This window comes from Myotis brandtii, unplaced genomic scaffold (genome assembly GCF_000412655.1).
Source record: "Myotis brandtii unplaced genomic scaffold, ASM41265v1 scaffold170, whole genome shotgun sequence".
Lineage (NCBI taxonomy): Eukaryota > Metazoa > Chordata > Mammalia > Chiroptera > Vespertilionidae > Myotis > Myotis brandtii.
The window spans coordinates 391992-410748 of NW_005356260.1; the positions used below are offsets into that span (position 1 = coordinate 391992).

The 18757-nt window shown below is 55.8% G+C and overlaps 1 protein-coding gene across 1 annotated transcript in view; it reads left to right on the forward strand.

The window, feature by feature from the left end:
- Window positions 1-6: 6 nt before the first annotated feature.
- The window catches only part of ADAMTS8 (ADAM metallopeptidase with thrombospondin type 1 motif, 8), a gene marked incomplete at its 5' end in the record, with an annotated part of 20863 nt that continues 2112 nt past the window's right edge, over window positions 7-18757 (forward strand). The window contains 8 exons of the mRNA XM_005863024.2: window positions 7-210; window positions 8816-9055; window positions 9891-10026; window positions 11141-11308; window positions 12193-12494; window positions 14767-14950; window positions 17297-17469; window positions 17608-17783. Coding sequence (XP_005863086.1) covers window positions 7-210; window positions 8816-9055; window positions 9891-10026; window positions 11141-11308; window positions 12193-12494; window positions 14767-14950; window positions 17297-17469; window positions 17608-17783 — 1583 coding nt within the window. The remainder of the gene's footprint in view (window positions 211-8815; window positions 9056-9890; window positions 10027-11140; window positions 11309-12192; window positions 12495-14766; window positions 14951-17296; window positions 17470-17607; window positions 17784-18757) is intronic.

The following is an 18757-nucleotide window of genomic DNA, read 5'->3' on the forward strand; positions in this document are numbered from 1 at the left end:
CACGGGCACAGGCAGGAGCGCGAGGAGGAAGAGAAGGACGAGGCACCGGAGGAAGAAAGCGAAGAAAAGGAGTCCGAAGGCGCCCGCGAGCTGCCGGCACCTCGGGGGGCCGCGAGCAGGACCAAGCGGTTTGTGTCCGAGGCTCGCTTCGTGGAGACGCTGCTGGTGGCGGATGCGTCCATGGCGGCCTTCTATGGACCCGACCTGCAGGTAGGACTCGCTCTGACCCGGGGAGGTCCCCTGTCCCCTCCCGGAGTCCCCAAATGCTCCCCTTCTCTGTCCCTCAGAAAATCCTTCATGTTCTCCACTCTTCCCAAACAAGGTTCTTGGCGTTCCGAGAACGCGCGGGAACTCTTGGCTTAACCTCTGACACCTGGGCTACCTACTGCCCCCTGCCCACCTCCCTTCCAAATTAGGGTGCAGGCCCCAGCATCTCCCCCTCTCAGCTGCTCTTCCCCCCCCCCGCCCCCATCCCTCCCTTCCTAAATCTGACACAGTTCTCGGCAAACTGAACTGAAATGGGTTTTAAGCACCCCCTCTCCCAACACAGATGAAAACTGAGCGTTTTGGGAAAACGCCCACCCCATTTCTCAGCCCTCTGCTGTCTCCAGATGGGAGAGGCTGCCATGGGAAGATGTGGCTATTTCATTCCCTTGCAAACAGCACGGAGGTTCCCATAAATAAGATATGGTTTGGAGGGAACTGAACCTGGAAAGGGGCTGCCCCACTTCGGGGTGCCCAGCTGGTTCTGATCAGGGTGCTGGGGGTGTGGACTACCTTGCCAACCTGGCGCCCAGCCCCGCAGAACTTGGCAGTGCCAGCATCTGCACAGAAGGGAGGGAACCAGAGTTTCTGCCTGGGGGCTCAGTCCAGGAAACTGAAGCTTCAGTGGGAAAGGGAGGGGAGAAGGGAGTGGGGATAGGAACTCTTCAGGGACTGTTCTTAGTGGAACCAGAACTATATACTTGGTCCACCCCAGCTGATCGAAACCCAGACCCAGCTCTCCGCCGATCTGGGGCAGGAAAGCTACATCCAGGGCACAGCCCCTGTGGCCAGATGGTTTCTAACTAGATTCAAAGGTGGTGCAGACCCTGCAGGAGGTGTCTGTGTTGCCCACAGACCAGGGGAAGTATGGGGGTGGTACTCTCTCTTCCCCAGGGAACACAGAACTGGTAATGTGCCAGGTAGAGAACTGGCCCGCCTGGAGGTCACAGTGCCCTGAACCAGGGTTCGTGGCCCCTGGAGCAGCTCAGTGAACACTGACAGTGATGGCAATCTTGGCTGGGGACCCTATCCAAGCATTTCGGCATCACCTGTGCAAAAGAGGCCAGACAAGGCGCAGTCGGCCCTTCTGTTTCGCACCCCATCTTTCCCACCCCACAGTCCCTGGGAAATGCATTCTAGATGGAAGGATGGAAAGACTAGGGGGTGAGAGGTCCCTGTGGCTGCTCCTCTGGCCACTGCAGGGGCGGGTTAAACCTGGGTGGGCCCCTCTGCATGCTATCGGTTGTGCTGTTTATCAGTCACGGGGTTGCCTTCCCCCAGAGCATGGCAAGACAGCTGCGAGCCCTCCAGGCAGTCTGCCCCTCAGGCTCTGGGTCTACACGGACCTCCTACCTGTTTCCCCGCCTACCCTGCAAGTCCTAGACAGGGTGGCAGGAGGGGCTCCTCCCATCCCGGGCGAGGACCCACAGGCCTGGCTACTAGGGTGCAACAGCAGAAAGAGGCTGAAGTACATTCATTGCAAACCCAGAGCTGAGCTGCTGGGCCCCTCCCCACACGTGGACCAGTGTCCAACATCTGCCTGTGAACCAGGAGATACGAATAACAAGACCTCGGAGAAGCTGCAGAGAAAGCAATTGCTTGTCAGTCTCTGGAGCCGAAAATGTCCTTCTTAATGCCTTCCTCCCGCCTCGCTCTCTGAGCTCACTGAGCTCACCTTGACACTGAAGATACTGAGCATTTGCCTCAAGGACGCCCTTGACCTCTGCAGACACCAGCGCCACGGAGAAGCAGGCGTGGCTTGGTGCTGGGCTCCAGGGTGCCCAGGCCACTGAGCAGGAGGCTGGGCTGCGTTTTGACCCAGGTGTGCTGCACCAGACAAGCCGGCTTTCTCCTCGCAGAGCCGCCCGGGATGCCGCCTCATAGGATGCCTGGCTGGATGGCCTAGCGTAGGCTTACCCCATCCCTGCCCCTCCGCATACACTCACAGCGGCGTACCTCCGCGCCCAGCTAGCCCAGGTCAGGAGAGCACATCAGAATGGGCATTGGGCACCTGTGAAGGCTACGTTCCTCTCCCTAAGGTGTCTACTGCTAGGCCTTACACCTCAAAGAGAAGTCCTCTCCCTCCGTCTCGTGTCACAGCCCACCTGCACGCCTGCTGGGGCGGGGCAGGGCTGAGGGACAGCTGGTTTTATGATTGCCCACAGGCCCCTCACCAGCTGTGGAGATGCCACAGGAGAAACCTGAACTTCTCGCTTCATCCCCTGGGCTTCCCAAATGGGCCCATGAGCTCAGCCGAGAATGAATGTCAGTCTGGTTCCCCAAGACCTTGCCTGCCCAGACCCTTCTCCCCAAAATAGAATAAGTAACTCTCCCAGGAGTCTCCTGGGGCCTCCATCACACGGACAGAGGCGCTTTGGGGTGTCTTAGCGACCGGGCACATGATGAGGATGCGGAGAGCTTCACCCCCTCAAGGGCTTGGGCTTCGTCATCTCTGAAGAGAGATACCTGGACCGGGTAACCTGTGCGGCTGTTTCATGACGAATCTTCGAGAAAGGTCAGCACTGTGCGGGGAAGCCAGTGTGAGTGCGTTCAGCTTGAGGAGGGGTTTCCACGCATCAGCTCAGCGGAAACACCTGTGAGGGGTTAGAGGCCGAAGGTGCAGCTCGCACAGCACGTGTGACTCTGCAGGTCCCGTCTCCTGAACCGGAGGGCAGTGCTGTTTTCTGTGCCCGGCTGCCTATAGCTCCGCGAGGGCCTGTGACTATGGCTCTGTGGGCCTCTGTCCCTTGTCCATACTGAGGGAATGGGTCCTTGAATCCAGCTGCCCAAAGATGCCCCACCAAGCCCGATACCGAGAAGAAACCGCCGTAAAGGCCGAGAGAAAGAAGCAGCCGGGCTCCAGGCTGGTCGCACGGCTGAGCCACAATTTCCCAGAGCTCCGTGCCCTTCAGTTCACTTAATCCCTTCTCAGAGGGGCCCCTGCTTCCCACCTTCTTATCTGGTTTCAGAAGGAAGGAGCCCAGACAAAGGGGGCTTTCTGAAAAGAGGGACCACCTCGGAAGAGAGCATTAACTCCGTCTGCATCCGGCTGCTGCTAGTCGCTCTGGATGAAACTGGAGCGGGAGTGAGGGTGGGCCCAGCAGCTCCCCGCTCAGTCTGGGAAATCGACCTGTCAGGGGTCAAGGGTGAGCTGAGCTTCCGAATTCCCTTCTCAGCAGAGAGGGTCCTAGGAGTGGCGCCCATTGTCCCCAGAGCAGACGAGAGGTTTCCCAAGATGTCAAGCTAGCTGCGAGTGGTTTCAGGGAAGGGCTAAGTCATAGCCATTTCGTCTCCCCTTAACCATATCCTCTGGGGAAAATGTCGCCCGCAAGCCCTGACACTGAAGTGACTATGTATCCCACTTTGCCCAGCATAATCCCAGCATAGTCCCAGGTTGTCAGAAGTGACCTGCTTTGGAAAAATAACAGAAACGGATGCATGCCCCACTCTCTTTAGCCACCCAAGTCTTCATGGATGAAAGACAAGTGTCGTGTCCATGCGAATTATGTTCTCCCACTGGCAAAGGAATGAGTCTTTTTTTTAATCTCTTTTGTCTGCTGCAGTCAGAGCGATGAACAATATGAAGTCTTTCCCAAAGACTATGCCTTAATATGCAAAGGTTTCTGATTTGTCATCTCCGCCTGCCCCGGGGGTGAAGGGTGGGGTGTGTGCCTAGATGAAGTCAAGGCCAGGTTGTTTGCTTTTGTGCTTTGTGATTGTTTACTCTGTGCTGTAGTTTTCCTCCAGGCAGTAAACAGGGAGACAGTGTCACGTTGAAGAGGATAGGCTTTGAAGGGTAACGGAAGTAACGGAGTGTCCTTGAGCAAGTTACCTTAATTTTTCCCCAGAACAAGTATCCCGATGTCCTGGCAGTGTGTTGAGGATACAATAAATATGGAAAGCACCCGAACTAGTGCCCAGCACATAGTAGGTGCTCAAGAAAGCATAACTGATACTAGAGTTGCCTTCGGTGATGGTGCCTGGCACATAGTAGGTGTTCGACAAAGCATAACTGATACTAGAGTTGCCTTCGGTGATGGCGTTTGTCAGAGTAGGAGGGCAGTGTGGTCGCCTGCCATCATAGCCCGCCACTGCTGTGTCACCTCCGCTGTCCCATGGCAGAGAGGGTCTCCTTTCAGCTTGCTTGGCTCAGAGTTTCATGCTTGACTCCTTGTGGTTCTGATAAGTTTGTGTCTTGGAGAAGTAGCCTCGCCCTTGCTGTTTTTTGTTGGGGTGGCAAGAACGGCACCAGGTATTAGACCAGTGGGGTCAGACCAGACCTGGGTTCAGCCACCTCGGTCCTTGAGTTCTGGCTAGGAAAGAATTCAGAGCCAAGACCCAAACTCTAAGAGAATGTTTATTTGGAAAATCAGAGATAGAAGAAGTAATTTGTAGGAAAAAACTGGCTTAGGTAGCAAGTTATAGAGGTAAAGGGAGGCCCCTTGGAGCTTAGAAGTGAGGAAGGTCAAGGCAATGCCCCTGAGGGGATGGGGAGGGCCAGGAGGAAGGGAAAGGCTCAAGCATGCTCCCAGGAGGGAGAGCCAGCAGGTCCTCTGTCCTAAAGGTTTTAAGGTGAAGATTTTAGGGGGGGTCCCAGGGGAAGATCACAGTAGAATATTCAGCAGCTTTCCAGGTATGTCCTTTCAGGGTTGGGGGCTCCACTGATTAAGCGGGCACCAGGGTAAGGGGTCATTATTCAATGTAGCTGGTCCTGCGTTGGCCGTGGTTTTGCTTGTCTGGTTTTGCTGCTTTTCTGGGCCTGGAGCTGAAATACAACTGAGGCTTAGATGTTATCTCCAGGAAGGAAAGGTCAGGGGGTCCAATACACATGACCAGTGATGTGCTTGGGAAGAAAGGTCACCCTGGGGACAAGTTCCCACCCTACCATTGTCCTTTGCTGGCACCCAGGGCCCTGGTGACCTCCGTACCTGGCCCATCGTCCTTGCTCTGCTCATGTCTAACTGCCTACACATCTTGAGAACGAGGAGAAATGAAGGACACCCGTGTAGGACCTTCTCTTCTCCTATTGCTTCTTTCCTTTTCCTTTCTTCTTCCCACCTCCTCCTCCTCAGCACAGTCTCGGGCCCTAGAGAGATGCCCAGAAGGAAAAAAGGAGAAGAGCAGTTGCTGAGGTCAGAGGGTTTCCGTGTGTCCACCTCCCTCTCCTCACGTCTCCCAGACCTGCCGCCAGGAAAAGCGGGAGGACCCACAGTGCACAGAGCCAGTGAGCAGAGCAGAGCGGGTGGCACTGGGGGCAGAAGAGGCTGCTGGAAAGACACTGGCCCCAGGCCCAGCCTCCCCTCAGCTCCACCCTCGTGGCTTTGGCTGCACCAGAGCTCTGGGGTGTGATCTCCTTGTTTGTAGCTCAAAGAATAAAAAAAAAAAAAAACTTCCCTAAACTGGCTGGGGAAGGTCTCTCTTTTCCAGGTGCTGCGGAAGCCCGTGGCGAAGGAGACTCCCAGAAAGATGCCCGCCCTCCCAACAAGAGTGAAGGGTGTCAGACCCCCAGTCAGTCAAGAGCAGGGTGTGTGTGTTTTAACACCACGGGCCTGCTGGCCCTGGGCTCTGTCCAGCCTACCGGCCGTGCTTGTGGGAAGTTGTCTGCTGTATTGGGACCCCATCCACAGGGGCACAATCTTACCCACACGCCTCAGCCGGCAGCCTGCACTGGGGTGCAGGGAGGTATAAATAGACACCAGGTGGTGGGGAAGGTCTCTCTTTTCCAGGTGCTGCGGAAGCCCGTGGCGAAGGAGACTCCCAGAAAGATGCCCGCCCTCCCAACAAGAGTGAAGGGTGTCAGACCCCCAGTCAGTCAAGAGCAGGGTGTGTGTGTTTTAACACCACGGGCCTGCTGGCCCTGGGCTCTGTCCAGCCTACCGGCCGTGCTTGTGGGAAGTTGTCTGCTGTATTGGGACCCCATCCACAGGGGCACAATCTTACCCACACGCCTCAGCCGGCAGCCTGCACTGGGGTGCAGGGAGGTATAAATAGACACCAGGTGGTGGAGCGAGCCATCTGCCCTTCTCCTTCCTGGACCGTAACTCAGGCCTAGGGGGTTGGCTGAGAATCGGAAGCTCACCGACTCTGGGCCACCACCCCACCAAGGCCCAGTGGCCCTTCCCCTGCAGGTGTCAGGCATTCCTGCCACCATTTCTCAGAGGAGCTAACGCTGGGGATGGTGACCCTTCATCTCCAAAAGCTCAGTGGGACAGAAAAGGTGGGTAAGTGGGATAAGGTTTGGGGATTTTTAACAGAAACACAGGACCACAATGCAATGGAAATTATCTTCTGAGATGGCAGCCAGAGGACCTTCAACCATCCTCAGATCTAACCTCTCATCTAAGCCACAGGCAGAAGGGAATAAAACCTTAGGGCTGTCCAGACAAATACCAGAAGGCCAAAGGAAATGGCCCTCTAGCCGGCTCAGCCCAGCAGTCATTCATCTGGAGAAGATGCTAGGAGCTACCTCAGCTGCAAAGGAGAAGACCCCCCTAAAAAAACTCTCAGTGTTGGGGAGCGTCTGATGCTTCACCCCATCCTTTGGGGGGCAGTTCACACCAGACTGCTTGGTTTACCCTGGGGACTAGGCCGTTGCATGGTGTCCACACAGCTGCTGGCCTGAGAGCCTCAGTCTGACCTGCCCAGCTTGGGACTGCAGACTCCTCTCAAACCTCAGGTCTTCGGTTCCGTGTATAATTTTCTGGAGTCAGTGCTGAGCAGCTGGCATCTCTTATCTCCACACCTTCTTTGTGAGACATCATCTCCCCAATTGCGAGATTATGAAATCGGGACTCAAAGGGAAGAATTCTTATGAGGAGAGTGGCAGGTTGCCTGGGAAGAAGTCCCAGGAGTTGGTTCCTGGCCCATCAGTCTCTGGCCCTTCCTAGGGCAAGAGGCCAGGACACTCTTTCTGCCCCCTGGGAGCCGTGAAGGGCTGGACAGGAAGTGGCCTCAGCAAGCTACCATTCCTCAGCCCTCACCCCTGGTTGCATAATGATGTGATTGCTTGTTTCCCTTAGGAATCCAACTCCAAGAGCGAGAGCGCCAAGTTTCAGCTTTGCTGATAAGATGTTTACATCAGCCTAAACATAGCCGGAGTACTTGACACCCTCAACAACCTGCCAGCCTCTGTTTGTAGGGCTTACAAAATGCCTGGCTTGTTGCCTGCGAGGTGAACAGACAGATCCCATTCACAAATGATGCGATTCGTCTGGATCTCCCACACATGGCCCCGGATGGCGGAATGTCCCTCTCTAGCCTTTCACTCTCCCTTCCCCTCCTTCCACTCCCACCTTCCAGATCACCGGAGAGAAAAGGAGAGGCTCATAGAGACGGTGCCCCAGAGAATAGAGACTGGGGCCAGCGAGTTGGCTGCTCAGCTGGCCACACTCACGGCTGAAGGCAGTCTTGCCTCTGCCCCTTTGTCTCCTCTTCTGCAAAATAACCCTAGAGAATGCGCTCTTAGAGGCAGGAGCGTGAGCTCCAGCCTGGCCTCCTCCAAAGGCGTGGGAGCAGCTGGCAGCCCGGGGACAGGACAGAGGCCCAGCGATGACGTGGGCTGTCTCAGCTGGCCTGGGTGGGACTGGAAGCAGGTGTGAGCCTCCGCATCTGGGCCTCATTAGGCCCACAGGGTTCGCTCAAGCCCCAGGCAGAAGGGAATAAGCCCTTCGGGGCTGTCCGGGCAAATGCCAGGAGGCCAAGCACTGGGACACTTAATGAGAAGAGTGTGGGCCCCGGAGACGGACAGGCCTGGGCCACATCCTGGCTTGAAGAGCCGTGTGGCCTTAGACGTAGGGACTGTGATACCGCTTCACAGGGTTATTGTGAGCATGTAAAGAGGTGACATTGGTGAAGCGTGGGTCCTGCGCCGGGAGCAGAGTAGCTATTGATTGTCGTGACAACCAGAGCCAAGTTTTCAGGGTTAACATTTCATCCTGCAGAGGAGGCTTCCCCTGCAGACGTCAGGAGAATGCTGGACTCTCGGGGAAATTCTACTCACCTGGAGCACTCAGATCACTGCTTCTGGGCTGAGAATGGAGAAGCGGGGGGAGAAGGGCATGGCAGGGAGACGGCCGGTGTCAAGGTCAAGGCTGAATAACCAGCTTGGTCCCATAGAACTTTCCGTGAGGGTGGAACGTTCTGTCTGCTCAGTCCAATACAGTGGCCACAAGCCATAGATGGCTATCGACAGACTTGAAATGTGGCCAGTGCGACGGGGGAGCTGTGATTTCAGTTTCGCTGGCTTTTAATGGACTTTGATTTACATGGCCACATGTGTCCGGTCAAGATGTTACATGCACGCGCTTCGGAGCCAGACAGTCTGAGCTCACATGCTGGCCGTGCTCTCCATAGATTTGTGATCTTGGGACACAACTGCCTTTTATGTGAAATGAAGGGTCTGGAGGCCATGAGTTTTCAACAAGATGCTATTTATCGGGCACTCAGCCCGGAGCGGGGCACACGGGGTGGGTAACAAGAGGTGATGGCCGTGGGCAGGCGACGGGCTGGGAGATGGAACACTTCATTCTTCCTATTCCCTCCTTCCCGACAGAACCACATCCTGACACTCATGTCGGTGGCGGCCCGCATCTACAAGCACCCCAGCATTCGCAACTCCATCCACCTGGTGGTGGTGAAGGTGGTGATCGTGGAAGATGAGGCGCAGGGCCCCAGGGTGTCTGACAATGGGGGGCTTACCCTGCGCAGCTTCTGCAACTGGCAGCAGCGGTTCAACTTCCGCAGCGACCGGGACCCAGGACACTTCGACACGGCCATTCTGCTCACCAGACAGGTCTGTGGATGGGCTCCGGAGACCCCGGGGAGTGGGGGAAGGTGGGGTTGGGGTGGGATGACTGGGTCAAAGGGAGGGCCAGGGCCAGGGCTCCTGGGCCTGCCCGAACATAGGGACTGCCTCCCTGCTGGCCCCAGCTGGGAGCCTCGTGTGTGGAATGAGGAGGAGGAGGAGGTCATGAGGACAAGTGTGAGGTATTTGCAAGGGAAGGAGAGGAATGCCATACGGGCTCTGTTCCAAATGTTTGTGACCAGCTGTCTGCTGAGGTCATAACTAGAGGACACGCCGTCCAGTAAGAGATCTGGAGCAGGAATTAGAGAAGAGGTCCCTCTGCGGTGATGGTTAAACATATGGCCAGGTAGCCAAGCCATTACTCTCGAAATTTCCCCAAATCAGGAGGCTGCCCATCTACCTGGTGAGATTGAAACTCCAGGTGGGCGGCATCCTCAAGGCTAGAGAGTGTAATCATGTGTGCAAGGCTCTGTCTACTCCTCAGTCCTCACAACAACCCCACGAGGCAAGTTCCGTTGTACAGTTCCCCGTTTTACAACCGAGGAAACTGAGGCACAGAGTGTCACAAAGCAGCGGCGCCCCCAGCCCAGCCCAGGCTCCGTGTTCTGAACCGCTGTGCTGGCCTGCCTCCCCCAACAAGCCGTCCAAGCACCAGCCAGCCCAGCACAGGCCAATGTAGAAGGAGAAACGGTCTTCCCTAAACCAGTGTCCTTTGTGAAGAAAGAGGGATTTGAGCTTCAAAAATGTCCTTCGACTCAGGAGGAGCAGGAATAGGGAGATGTCCTCTGTCCGTTCTCACGCTCTCACCCTCTCCGCCTCGCAGAACTTCTGTGGGAAGGAGGGGATGTGCGACACCCTGGGCGTGGCGGACATTGGCACCATCTGTGACCCCAGCAAGAGCTGCTCTGTGATCGAGGACGAGGGGCTCCAGGCGGCCTACACGCTGGCCCATGAGCTGGGTAAGAGCCACCCTGCCCGCCTGCTCCACGCTGCCTCTTCCAGACCCAGGCTCACCCAGCTCTGAGCCATCTCGGGCCCTCCCTGTCAGCCAGGTCCCCCTCCTGATTACGACAGAATGGTCCCATGCCAATAGGTACTGTGCCTTCTGCATTCATACCCTGAGCACGAGGCCTACATGTTAAACTGGGCCATCCTCAGGGATCGCCAGGAAAATGCCCAGATGTGAAACAGGCCCTGGTAAAGTTGAAATGTGTGTCTAAACTAAGCGGTAAGAACCTGGGAAGATGGATTGTGAAGAGAGGGCGAGCAAATAACTGAGGTGCATGTGAATTTAAGGCAGGCTGCCCGTGCTCCTCGTGCTCTGAGAAAGCTTCTGGGAAGGGAAAAGCTCAGAGTGGAAAGGTCTTTAAGGAATAAGAAGAGGGCCCAGCATGGCTCAGTGGTTGAGTATGGACCTGTGAACCTGGAGGTCACCCGTTCCATTCCTCGTCAAGGCACATGCCTGGGTTGCAGGCTCAATCCCCAGGAAGGGGAGTGCAGGAGGCAGCTGATCAATGATTCTCTCTCATCATTGATGTTTCTCTCTCTCTCTCCCTCTCCCTTCCTCTCTGAAATCAATAAAAATACATCTTTAATAGAGATTTAGTGAGGTAACGTATTTGAAGCTCTCGGCACCAAGCAGGCGTATGAAATATGGCCGTGCCCCCCCCCCAGCCCCGCACCGAGCATGGGGGGGGCAGGCATGTTGTGAGACCGACTCCTGCAGCCTGTGCTCAGGGGACCACGGTGAGCAGGTTGTGGTTAAACTGATCATCACAGTTTCATCGCAGCAACGTCTGCGCCGATTCTCGCCTCGCGGAGCACGGGGCGCGTAGAGGCGATAAAATAAATAAAATAAAAAAAGGAATAAGAAGAGGGCATGCTGCTCCCTCAGTCCCTCCCTTCTCTCCCTCCTCCTCCTCCTCCTCTTCCTCCACCTCCTCTTTTTCTTCTTCCTCTCTCTCTCTCTCTCTCTCTCTCTCTCTCAACCATGGGAGCCCTGGAGCAGGGTGGGGAGGGCTGCCAAGCAGTGGAGGCTGTGAACGTAGACCGAGGGTCTCTCTCTGTCCCCAGGGCACGTCCTCGGCATGCCCCACGACGACTCCAAGCCCTGTGCACGGCTCTTTGGGCCCATGGGCAAGCACCACATGATGGCACCCCTCTTCGTCCACCTCAACAAGACGCTGCCCTGGTCTCCCTGCAGCGCCATGTACCTCACGGAGCTCCTGGACGGTGGGCACGGTAGGCCTCCCTGGCCAGCTGCTGGCAGCGGCGCTCTGCCCGGCGGGCTCCTTACTGAGCTGCATCAGGAAGCATCATAGCCATTGAGGGTTAGAAGAGGCTTCAGAGATCTGGCCCTTGCCCCTCGACCTGTGCCAGGGCCTCCCCATCCCCACAGAGCATGCTCCTCCTTGCCCATTGTCCAGCAGCCTGAGTCCCGGGCTCATCTAGACTCAGTCACAAAGCAGGTGGAGTTGGCCGGAGGAGGTGGGTCTGAACAGAGCTGGAAGGAGCGGAAGAACAGAGCTGGAAGGAGCAGAAGAATGTTTGCAGCGCAGAGGAGGGAAGAGTGTGGGGCTGGAGCGGGACATTGGAGGATCGCTTAGCAAGGCAAAGAGAGCAGGGAGTGGGGGCCCAGGTGGGCCGGGAGCGTGCGCCCAGCTAAAACAGCTTGGTTTGTGGAGCAAAACAGTGCAACACAATTTCTTTTTGGTTCTTCCCCTTGAAGGAGGCAGGCACACATGTAATACAAAAATGATGGATTATCCAAACACCAGCCCTTGGGCTTCATTTAGCAGGCCATGGTTTTTAAGAGTTCATTTACACCCCCGGGTACATTGACCTACATTAGTATTACAGTTTGCTGGGTAAACACTGAGTCAGGTAAGATGTTCTGGAAAACAAAGGAAATCCGATCTTGAAGATAACTGTTGTGACTGATAGTCGAAAATGGGACAGATTCTGTCTGGATGGCGAGTGTTGAGTTTTTAAATTGAGGTCAAGGGAAAGCTAATGTCTAGAGCTTAAACTTGTCCGTCGGGATTTGGGGGGTCCTATGGGAGCCATGCGGGGGTGAGAGAGGAAACGGGCCCCTGACTCTGGCCTCTGCTTCCTCCGTTTCTCAGGAGACTGTCTCCTCGACGCCCCCACCTCGGCCCTGCCCCTCCCGACCGACCTCCCGGGCCAAAGGGCGCTCTATGAGCTGGACCAGCAGTGCAGGCAGATCTTCGGGCTGGGCTTCCGCCACTGCCCCAATACCTCTGCGCAGGACATCTGTGCCCAGCTCTGGTGCCACAGGGATGGCGCCGAGCCCCTCTGCCACACGAAGAACGGCAGCCTGCCCTGGGCTGACGGGACGCCCTGCGGGCCCGGGCACCTCTGCTGGGATGGCAACTGTCTTCCTGCGGAGGAAGTAGAGAGGCCCAAGGTGAGCAATGCCTCTTAGGGACACAGAGGTGGGGTGGGGTGGGTGGTGTGAGGGGCAGAGTAGGGAGAGCTGTTTGCGAGGAGAAACCACACTTGAGAGCGAGGAACTAAGGGACTCCGGGCTAGGCTGCAACCAGGACTTCTAAGTAAAATCACTCATATTTTTAAAAATATTTTTATTGATTTCAGAGAGGAAGAGAGAGGGAGAGAGAGACAGAAACATCAATGATGAGCGAGAATCATTGATCGGCTGCCTGCTGGCATGTGCCCTGACCAGGAATTGAACCGTGACCTCCTGGCTCATAGGTCAACGCTCAACCACTGAGCCACGCCCGCTGGGCCAGTCATATTTTTACAAACAAAACAAAGCATAGTTTTCCAAACACGAGAGGAGCCTTGGAAGCTGAGCTTGTAGTGAATGGATGATGCCACCGGTGCCCGGGCCTGTGGGGAGCTCCCTGTGGGGTGCTCTGGAGCTGACCTGGAGGCTGTGGAGGTTGGTGATTACTAAGACCAGAGCCTGGGCACTCGGTAAACGGAAGCCACTCTGGAGTCTTTATAAACAGATAAGAGTGGCCTGGAAGAGGACATTCCATCAAATGAAGGGAAAGGGCTCATATCCTACCCATGTCTGAGCTGAATTTATAATGAGAGGTCGGGAGAATGAGAGTAACTGTGGGGATTCCATACTCAGGGACGGGGAGGGGAGGAGGAACCAGACGGGCTCTGACAGGCAGAGAAAACTTGGCCCAGGACACAGCGAATCTGCAGGCGAATCCAAGGCAATGCCGCTGAGAGTTTTAAATGATTCGCTTCTTTGCCCTGCTCTTAATACTTCCAAACCGTGGGCTGATCACATTTCTCCTGCCGCCAGTCACTGAGCCGCCCCTGTGAAACGGCATCCGTGGAGTCAGGCAGCCTGGTCCCGACCCAGCACTGAGCACCAGGGTGGCCCGAGCTGTCACTCTCCCCAGGGCTGTTCTCAGTGACAGTGTCCTCAGCACTGAGTCTCAGGAGCCCGGTTCTAAGCCTGAGCCGGGGTGGGAGTCACGGCTTCACCCTCAGCCGCCTCTCATCCTCCCATCAGACACTGAGCTTCTGGTCCAGGGGTCTCCCTCTCCTGTAGGGTGAGCTTCACACATCACTGAGGAGAGGGGTAGGGAGGGGGTCCGTGCAACCTTCCCCAGGCCAGAGCCATGCTCAGTGCCGGGAGCGGTTGACATGGATGCTCATGGCATGCTATTTCTCATCTAATACTATATCTGTGTAAAATAAAAAACACCGCACCTTTATGTTTATATATTCAAAGCAAAAATATGGCAGGATATTGATGAAAATCATGCCGATGTTTTTTTTATCTGGGTAGTTACACACTTTTAAAAATATATTTTCATTGATTTCAGAGAGGAAGGGAGAGGGAGAAAGAGAGAAACATCAATGATGAGAATCATTGATCAGCTGCCTCCTGCAGGCCCCACACTGGGGATCAAGCCCACAACCCTGGCATGTGCCCTGACGGGGAATCGAACGGTGACCTCCTGGTTCATAGATCACCGCTCAACCACTGAGCCACCATGGCCGGGTGATAACTCAGTTTAGAGCAAGCATGTCAAACTCATGGCCCTCGAGCTGCATGCCTCGTTTGTGTTTTTTTTCATATTTAAAATTATTTTCCGTTTGAAAACCCTTGAGCGCACCAGTGGCAAGGGTTTGTCCTCCCAGGCCAGCTGTAAAGTCGAAGCAACTCTGTTTATTTCCCAGGGACCATCTGGCCCCTGATCTGGCTGGCCAACCGGCAGCCACACCTCCCAACAGTTATTGCTTTAGACCAGGACTCCTCAACCCCGGCATAGTGACAGGGGGGCTGGTGGTAGGGGGTGTCTTGTTCATGGTTGGCTGTGCATTGCTAGGTGCTTAGCAGCCCCTCATCCTCTCCCCACTCGAGGCCAGCGGCATAGACCCTCTCCAGCTGTAACAGCCAACATGTCTCTAAACACTTCCAAACGTCCCCAGTGAAGAACTGCTATGACTGAGCCAACCTTATTCCCACAAAAGAGTTTCATTCGACAACCAGCACTGAGTGCCCTGCTGAGGGCAAGGCGCTGTTTCAGACGCTGGACGGTCGCCGTGCCGTGCGCGAGTCCAGCACGGTGTCTGTTCACAGAGCCCACGGCCAGGCAGGCCATGCGGCCATGAAACGAATGGTTAGGGTGGGTACTGAACCCCATGCCCATTCCTACCTCAGCTCCTGACTTGGAGGCTCTGTGTTGCAGGCCGTGGTGGACGGAGGCTGGGCCGCCTGGGGGCCTTGGGGAGAATGCTCCCGAACCTGCGGAGGAGGGGTGCAGTTCTCACACCGCGAGTGCAAGGACCCCGAGCCTCAGAACGGAGGGAGATACTGCCTGGGGCGGAGAACCAAGTACCAGTCCTGCCACACGGAGGAATGTCCCCCTAGTGGTAAGCATCACTGATGGCCACACCCACCTAAGATCCCCAGAGGAGGACGGAGCAGGCAGTGTCTCCGATCCCAAGGCAGCGCCTTCCTGTGACCCAGACCTAAATGGCTCTGCGAGGCACCCAGTTTTAGGGCAGCCCCTAGCGCCCCAGGACAGCTCTCCTCATACGGGAGGAGGGGCAGGGAGTGGCGGGGAGGGGGGAACATGGGTGGCAAAGCCCGGGAGAGGAGCAGCCTGGCCTTCCAAGGTGTGGAGATAGAGGATGTCACTCGTTTGGGGGGAGGAGGCTTGCAGAGGAGGCTTGGGTTTGGGGTAACATGCCTCCTGGAGGCCTCTGAACCCTCGTCTGTGTGCGGACTGGAAGCGTTTGCCAAAGCCAATGTCAGAGCCAAACCTCCAATATCTTCCCAGTCCACATCCAGCCCGGGCGGGCGGAGGGAGGGTTTCTGCATCTGATTCCAGTGCACGTTCCTTCAGGAGACAGTTGCCCATGTTCCCTTGGGGCCGTGGCAACTGCCTCGGAACCTTCCCAGGAGGCAACGCTCCTTGGCATATACCTCCCTTGGCGTGCTCCTACCCCGAGTAACCCGCTAGAAAGCACAGGCACTGCCTCAGAGGCAGGCACGGGCAGCAGCCGAACGGGTGAGAGGGCGTCGTTGGGAATTTTGTCCCTGCCATCCTTCCCAGCTCCCCCCTGCGCAGCTCCGGGAAGTACCGGCAGGCAGCAGAAGGTCCATCCAAGGGCAGAGACACTCTGCCACTGGCTTGGTGTCTAATGGGGCATCCGCAGCAGTTTTGCAAGACGGGAGAAACAGCAGTGGCAGGGGCTCTGGAAACTGCCTGGAATTGGGAGAGCCTGCCTGACACACAGGCGAAGCATTCCCTGGAACGGTGAGGGTTTGCCAGGTAGACACGGACAACAGTCATGATCTCAGATGCACTGGGAGGAGCCATCTCAATCCACAAGTGTCTGAGTGCCTCCTGTGTGGCTAGACTGTAATCGATGTTATAAATGACATTAAAAAATGCACAGAGCGTGGTCTCCATCCGCAAGGAATGCGCAGTCTAGCTAGAGATCCAGACGCTTTTACAAGGCCAGTAAAACTTAATCTGTGAAGCACAGACTCCTGGCTCCTGAGGAATTCCGAGCAAGGAAGAGCCGGGACTGGTCAAAAGCTCCCGGGGGCGTGAGGGCTGAGCAGAGCCTGCGAACTGAGATGGTGAGGAGGCCTGGGAGGGTGGAGACGGGGAGGTCTCCAAGGGGCTGTGACTCACCAGGTGGAATGGGCCGGCCTTTCAAGAGCAGACGACAAGGTCCATGAACGCTAAAAAATGGCATCTAGACGTTCTCAGTGCCAGGTGTCCTGGCCCGTCACCTGGGAAGCATTTTCAAACCAGAGGCCCAGGCCCCTCCGTGTACCGATCAGAATCTGAGGAGTGGGGCCCAGCCATCTGTGTGTGAAAAGTCTCCACAACTACATAAATGCCCAGCTGAGCCGGAGGACCTCGGTAACGAGAGCAGGTTCAATGCCAGGATTGTGACATAAAGTCGTACTCCGACGATTGTTCTGGAAGCGGCAGGCAGCAGGATGGGACAGGAGGCAGCTGGCGTAGGAGGCTGGGCACTAGGGCCCCAGGGAAGCCAGGAGGCCTGGGCCTGTGAGAAGGAGACTGAGGTGCTGAGAGGGGACAGAGACATTTAAAACCAGATTGTCCTGGTGATAGAAGGATTTAGGGACAGCTCAGACATGGAGGATGTAGAGTCTCAGCCTGGAGCGTGGAGGTGTCACCCAATGAAAATCAATCCAGTGAATGAGGGAACCGTGTGCAGCTGGACTGTGCTGAGCTGGTAATCACAGCACCTACACATGGAGTCCCCCACAGACACCCAGAATCGCAGCAAGTGGGGCGTAGGGCGAGACTGGATCTGGAGCTGTAGATCCGGAAGTCCCCGGCCACGTGTCCAGTGTCACTGAGGGAGTCAAGAGAGAGCATGACAGCAGACGCCCCAAAATATAATTCCGTGCGTCACTCTGTGCTTCCCACACTCACTGAATTGTCCTGTTTTCACCTAAGTTTATGTATCTGTAAAACACAATGTCTTCCTCCAATAGAAAGGACATTCATCCCAGAAAGGCCAGCAGAGGCCAGATGCTCCTAAGGGTCACACATGGACCTGGGTCAGGTGGACCTAGAAATACTGGGCCCAGGTGACACTGGACCTGTGTCCTGGGGTCGGGTCAAAACCAGGCGGAAAAAAGGCCCCCAAATCCAGGCATTTCTCCAGCTGGGTCCTCCCTGCTTCAGCACGGCGTGTTCACTCCATGCCTTTCCTTACTCTTTTCAGAGAAAAGCTTCCGGGAGCAGCAGTGTGAGAAGTATAACGCCTACAATTACACCGACATGGACGGGAACCTCCTGCAGTGGGTCCCCAAGTACTCGGGGGTGTCCCCCCGGGACCGCTGCAAATTGTTCTGCCGAGCCCGGGGGAGGAGTGAGTTCAAGGTGTTTGAGGCCAAGGTGAGACTCCTCTTGGAACTCAGAACCACAGATGAGGATGAAGGGCACCGACCAGCACCACCACCTCTCCCGACCCCCCGCCAGGGGCTGCCTCTGTGCCCACCATACCCTCTCTTCCTTTCCCTTCTCCTGCTGCAGGTGATCGACGGCACCCTGTGTGGGCCAGAGACTCTGGCCATCTGTGTCCGTGGCCAGTGTGTCAAGGCTGGCTGTGACCACGTGGTGAACTCGTCTACGAAGCTGGACAAATGTGGGGTGTGTGGGGGCAACGACAACTCATGCAGGAAGGTCTCCGGCTCCCTCAACCCGTCCAGGTGAGCCTCCTCGAAGTTCAGTACCAAGGTCAGGAGCAGAACAGGCTTTGGAATCATGTCCCTTAAGTTTCGATTGTGCTGCTACTTAATACCCATGGAATACTGAGTTTCATTGTCTTGGTAAAATGTCAGCAGTCCTCCGTATCTCAGAGTCGTTGTAAAGAGCCATGAGATGGGACATGGGGAGCACTCGGTACAGGGTCTGGCCCACAGAGAGGACCGTGCACGGGGCAGCCAGAGGCCACAGGGACAGGGATAGATCATCTCTGAGTCAATCAACAATAGAACTACACTGAGTAACTGGGACCTTTGTCAGAGAGCAGCTCTTCCAGGCCTGTTTGGGGAAGGGCATCTCACCCCATTCCTGGAGAGCCTGTCTTTTGGCAGCTGAATCTTTAGAAAAGGGGGTACAGGGAGGGGGGCCTCCGTGGCCTCAGAGGCCTCAGTGCCTTCATAAGTCTGAGCACTCCAGACGCTTTCTCGCAGCTTAATGCTCCTAATATTTAAGTCCTTTCACCTCTGTGACCTTGTTTGATTCCTAAAATAAATCCCTGAGGTGGGCAAGGCCAACACTATTATTCCCCACTTACAGATGAAGAAACTAAGGTTCCATAAGATTACCAGACTCTTCTAAGGTCACACTGGTCGTTCATAACAGCCAGGAAGAGAACCCAGGTTTCTTAGCTCCTGGATAATCTTCCTGCCGCTGCAGGCACTTCCGGAGAGGAAGGCAAGGGCAGGTGCTATGCAGCCACTCTGGGCCCCTGTGTCTTTCTGTCTCACATCTCATCAGGCTCAAGAGAACAGGATCAGCCCACAGCAGACAACCTAGAGGTCTTTTCAAATTTAAAATCAGGGGATATAGAAAAAAGAAGCCTGGAATATGGGATGTTCAGATACTGGGTCCCCCAGCTGGCTCTCTCTTAGGCATTAGACAAATGGGCCCATGGATACTATATATATCTATATCTGTA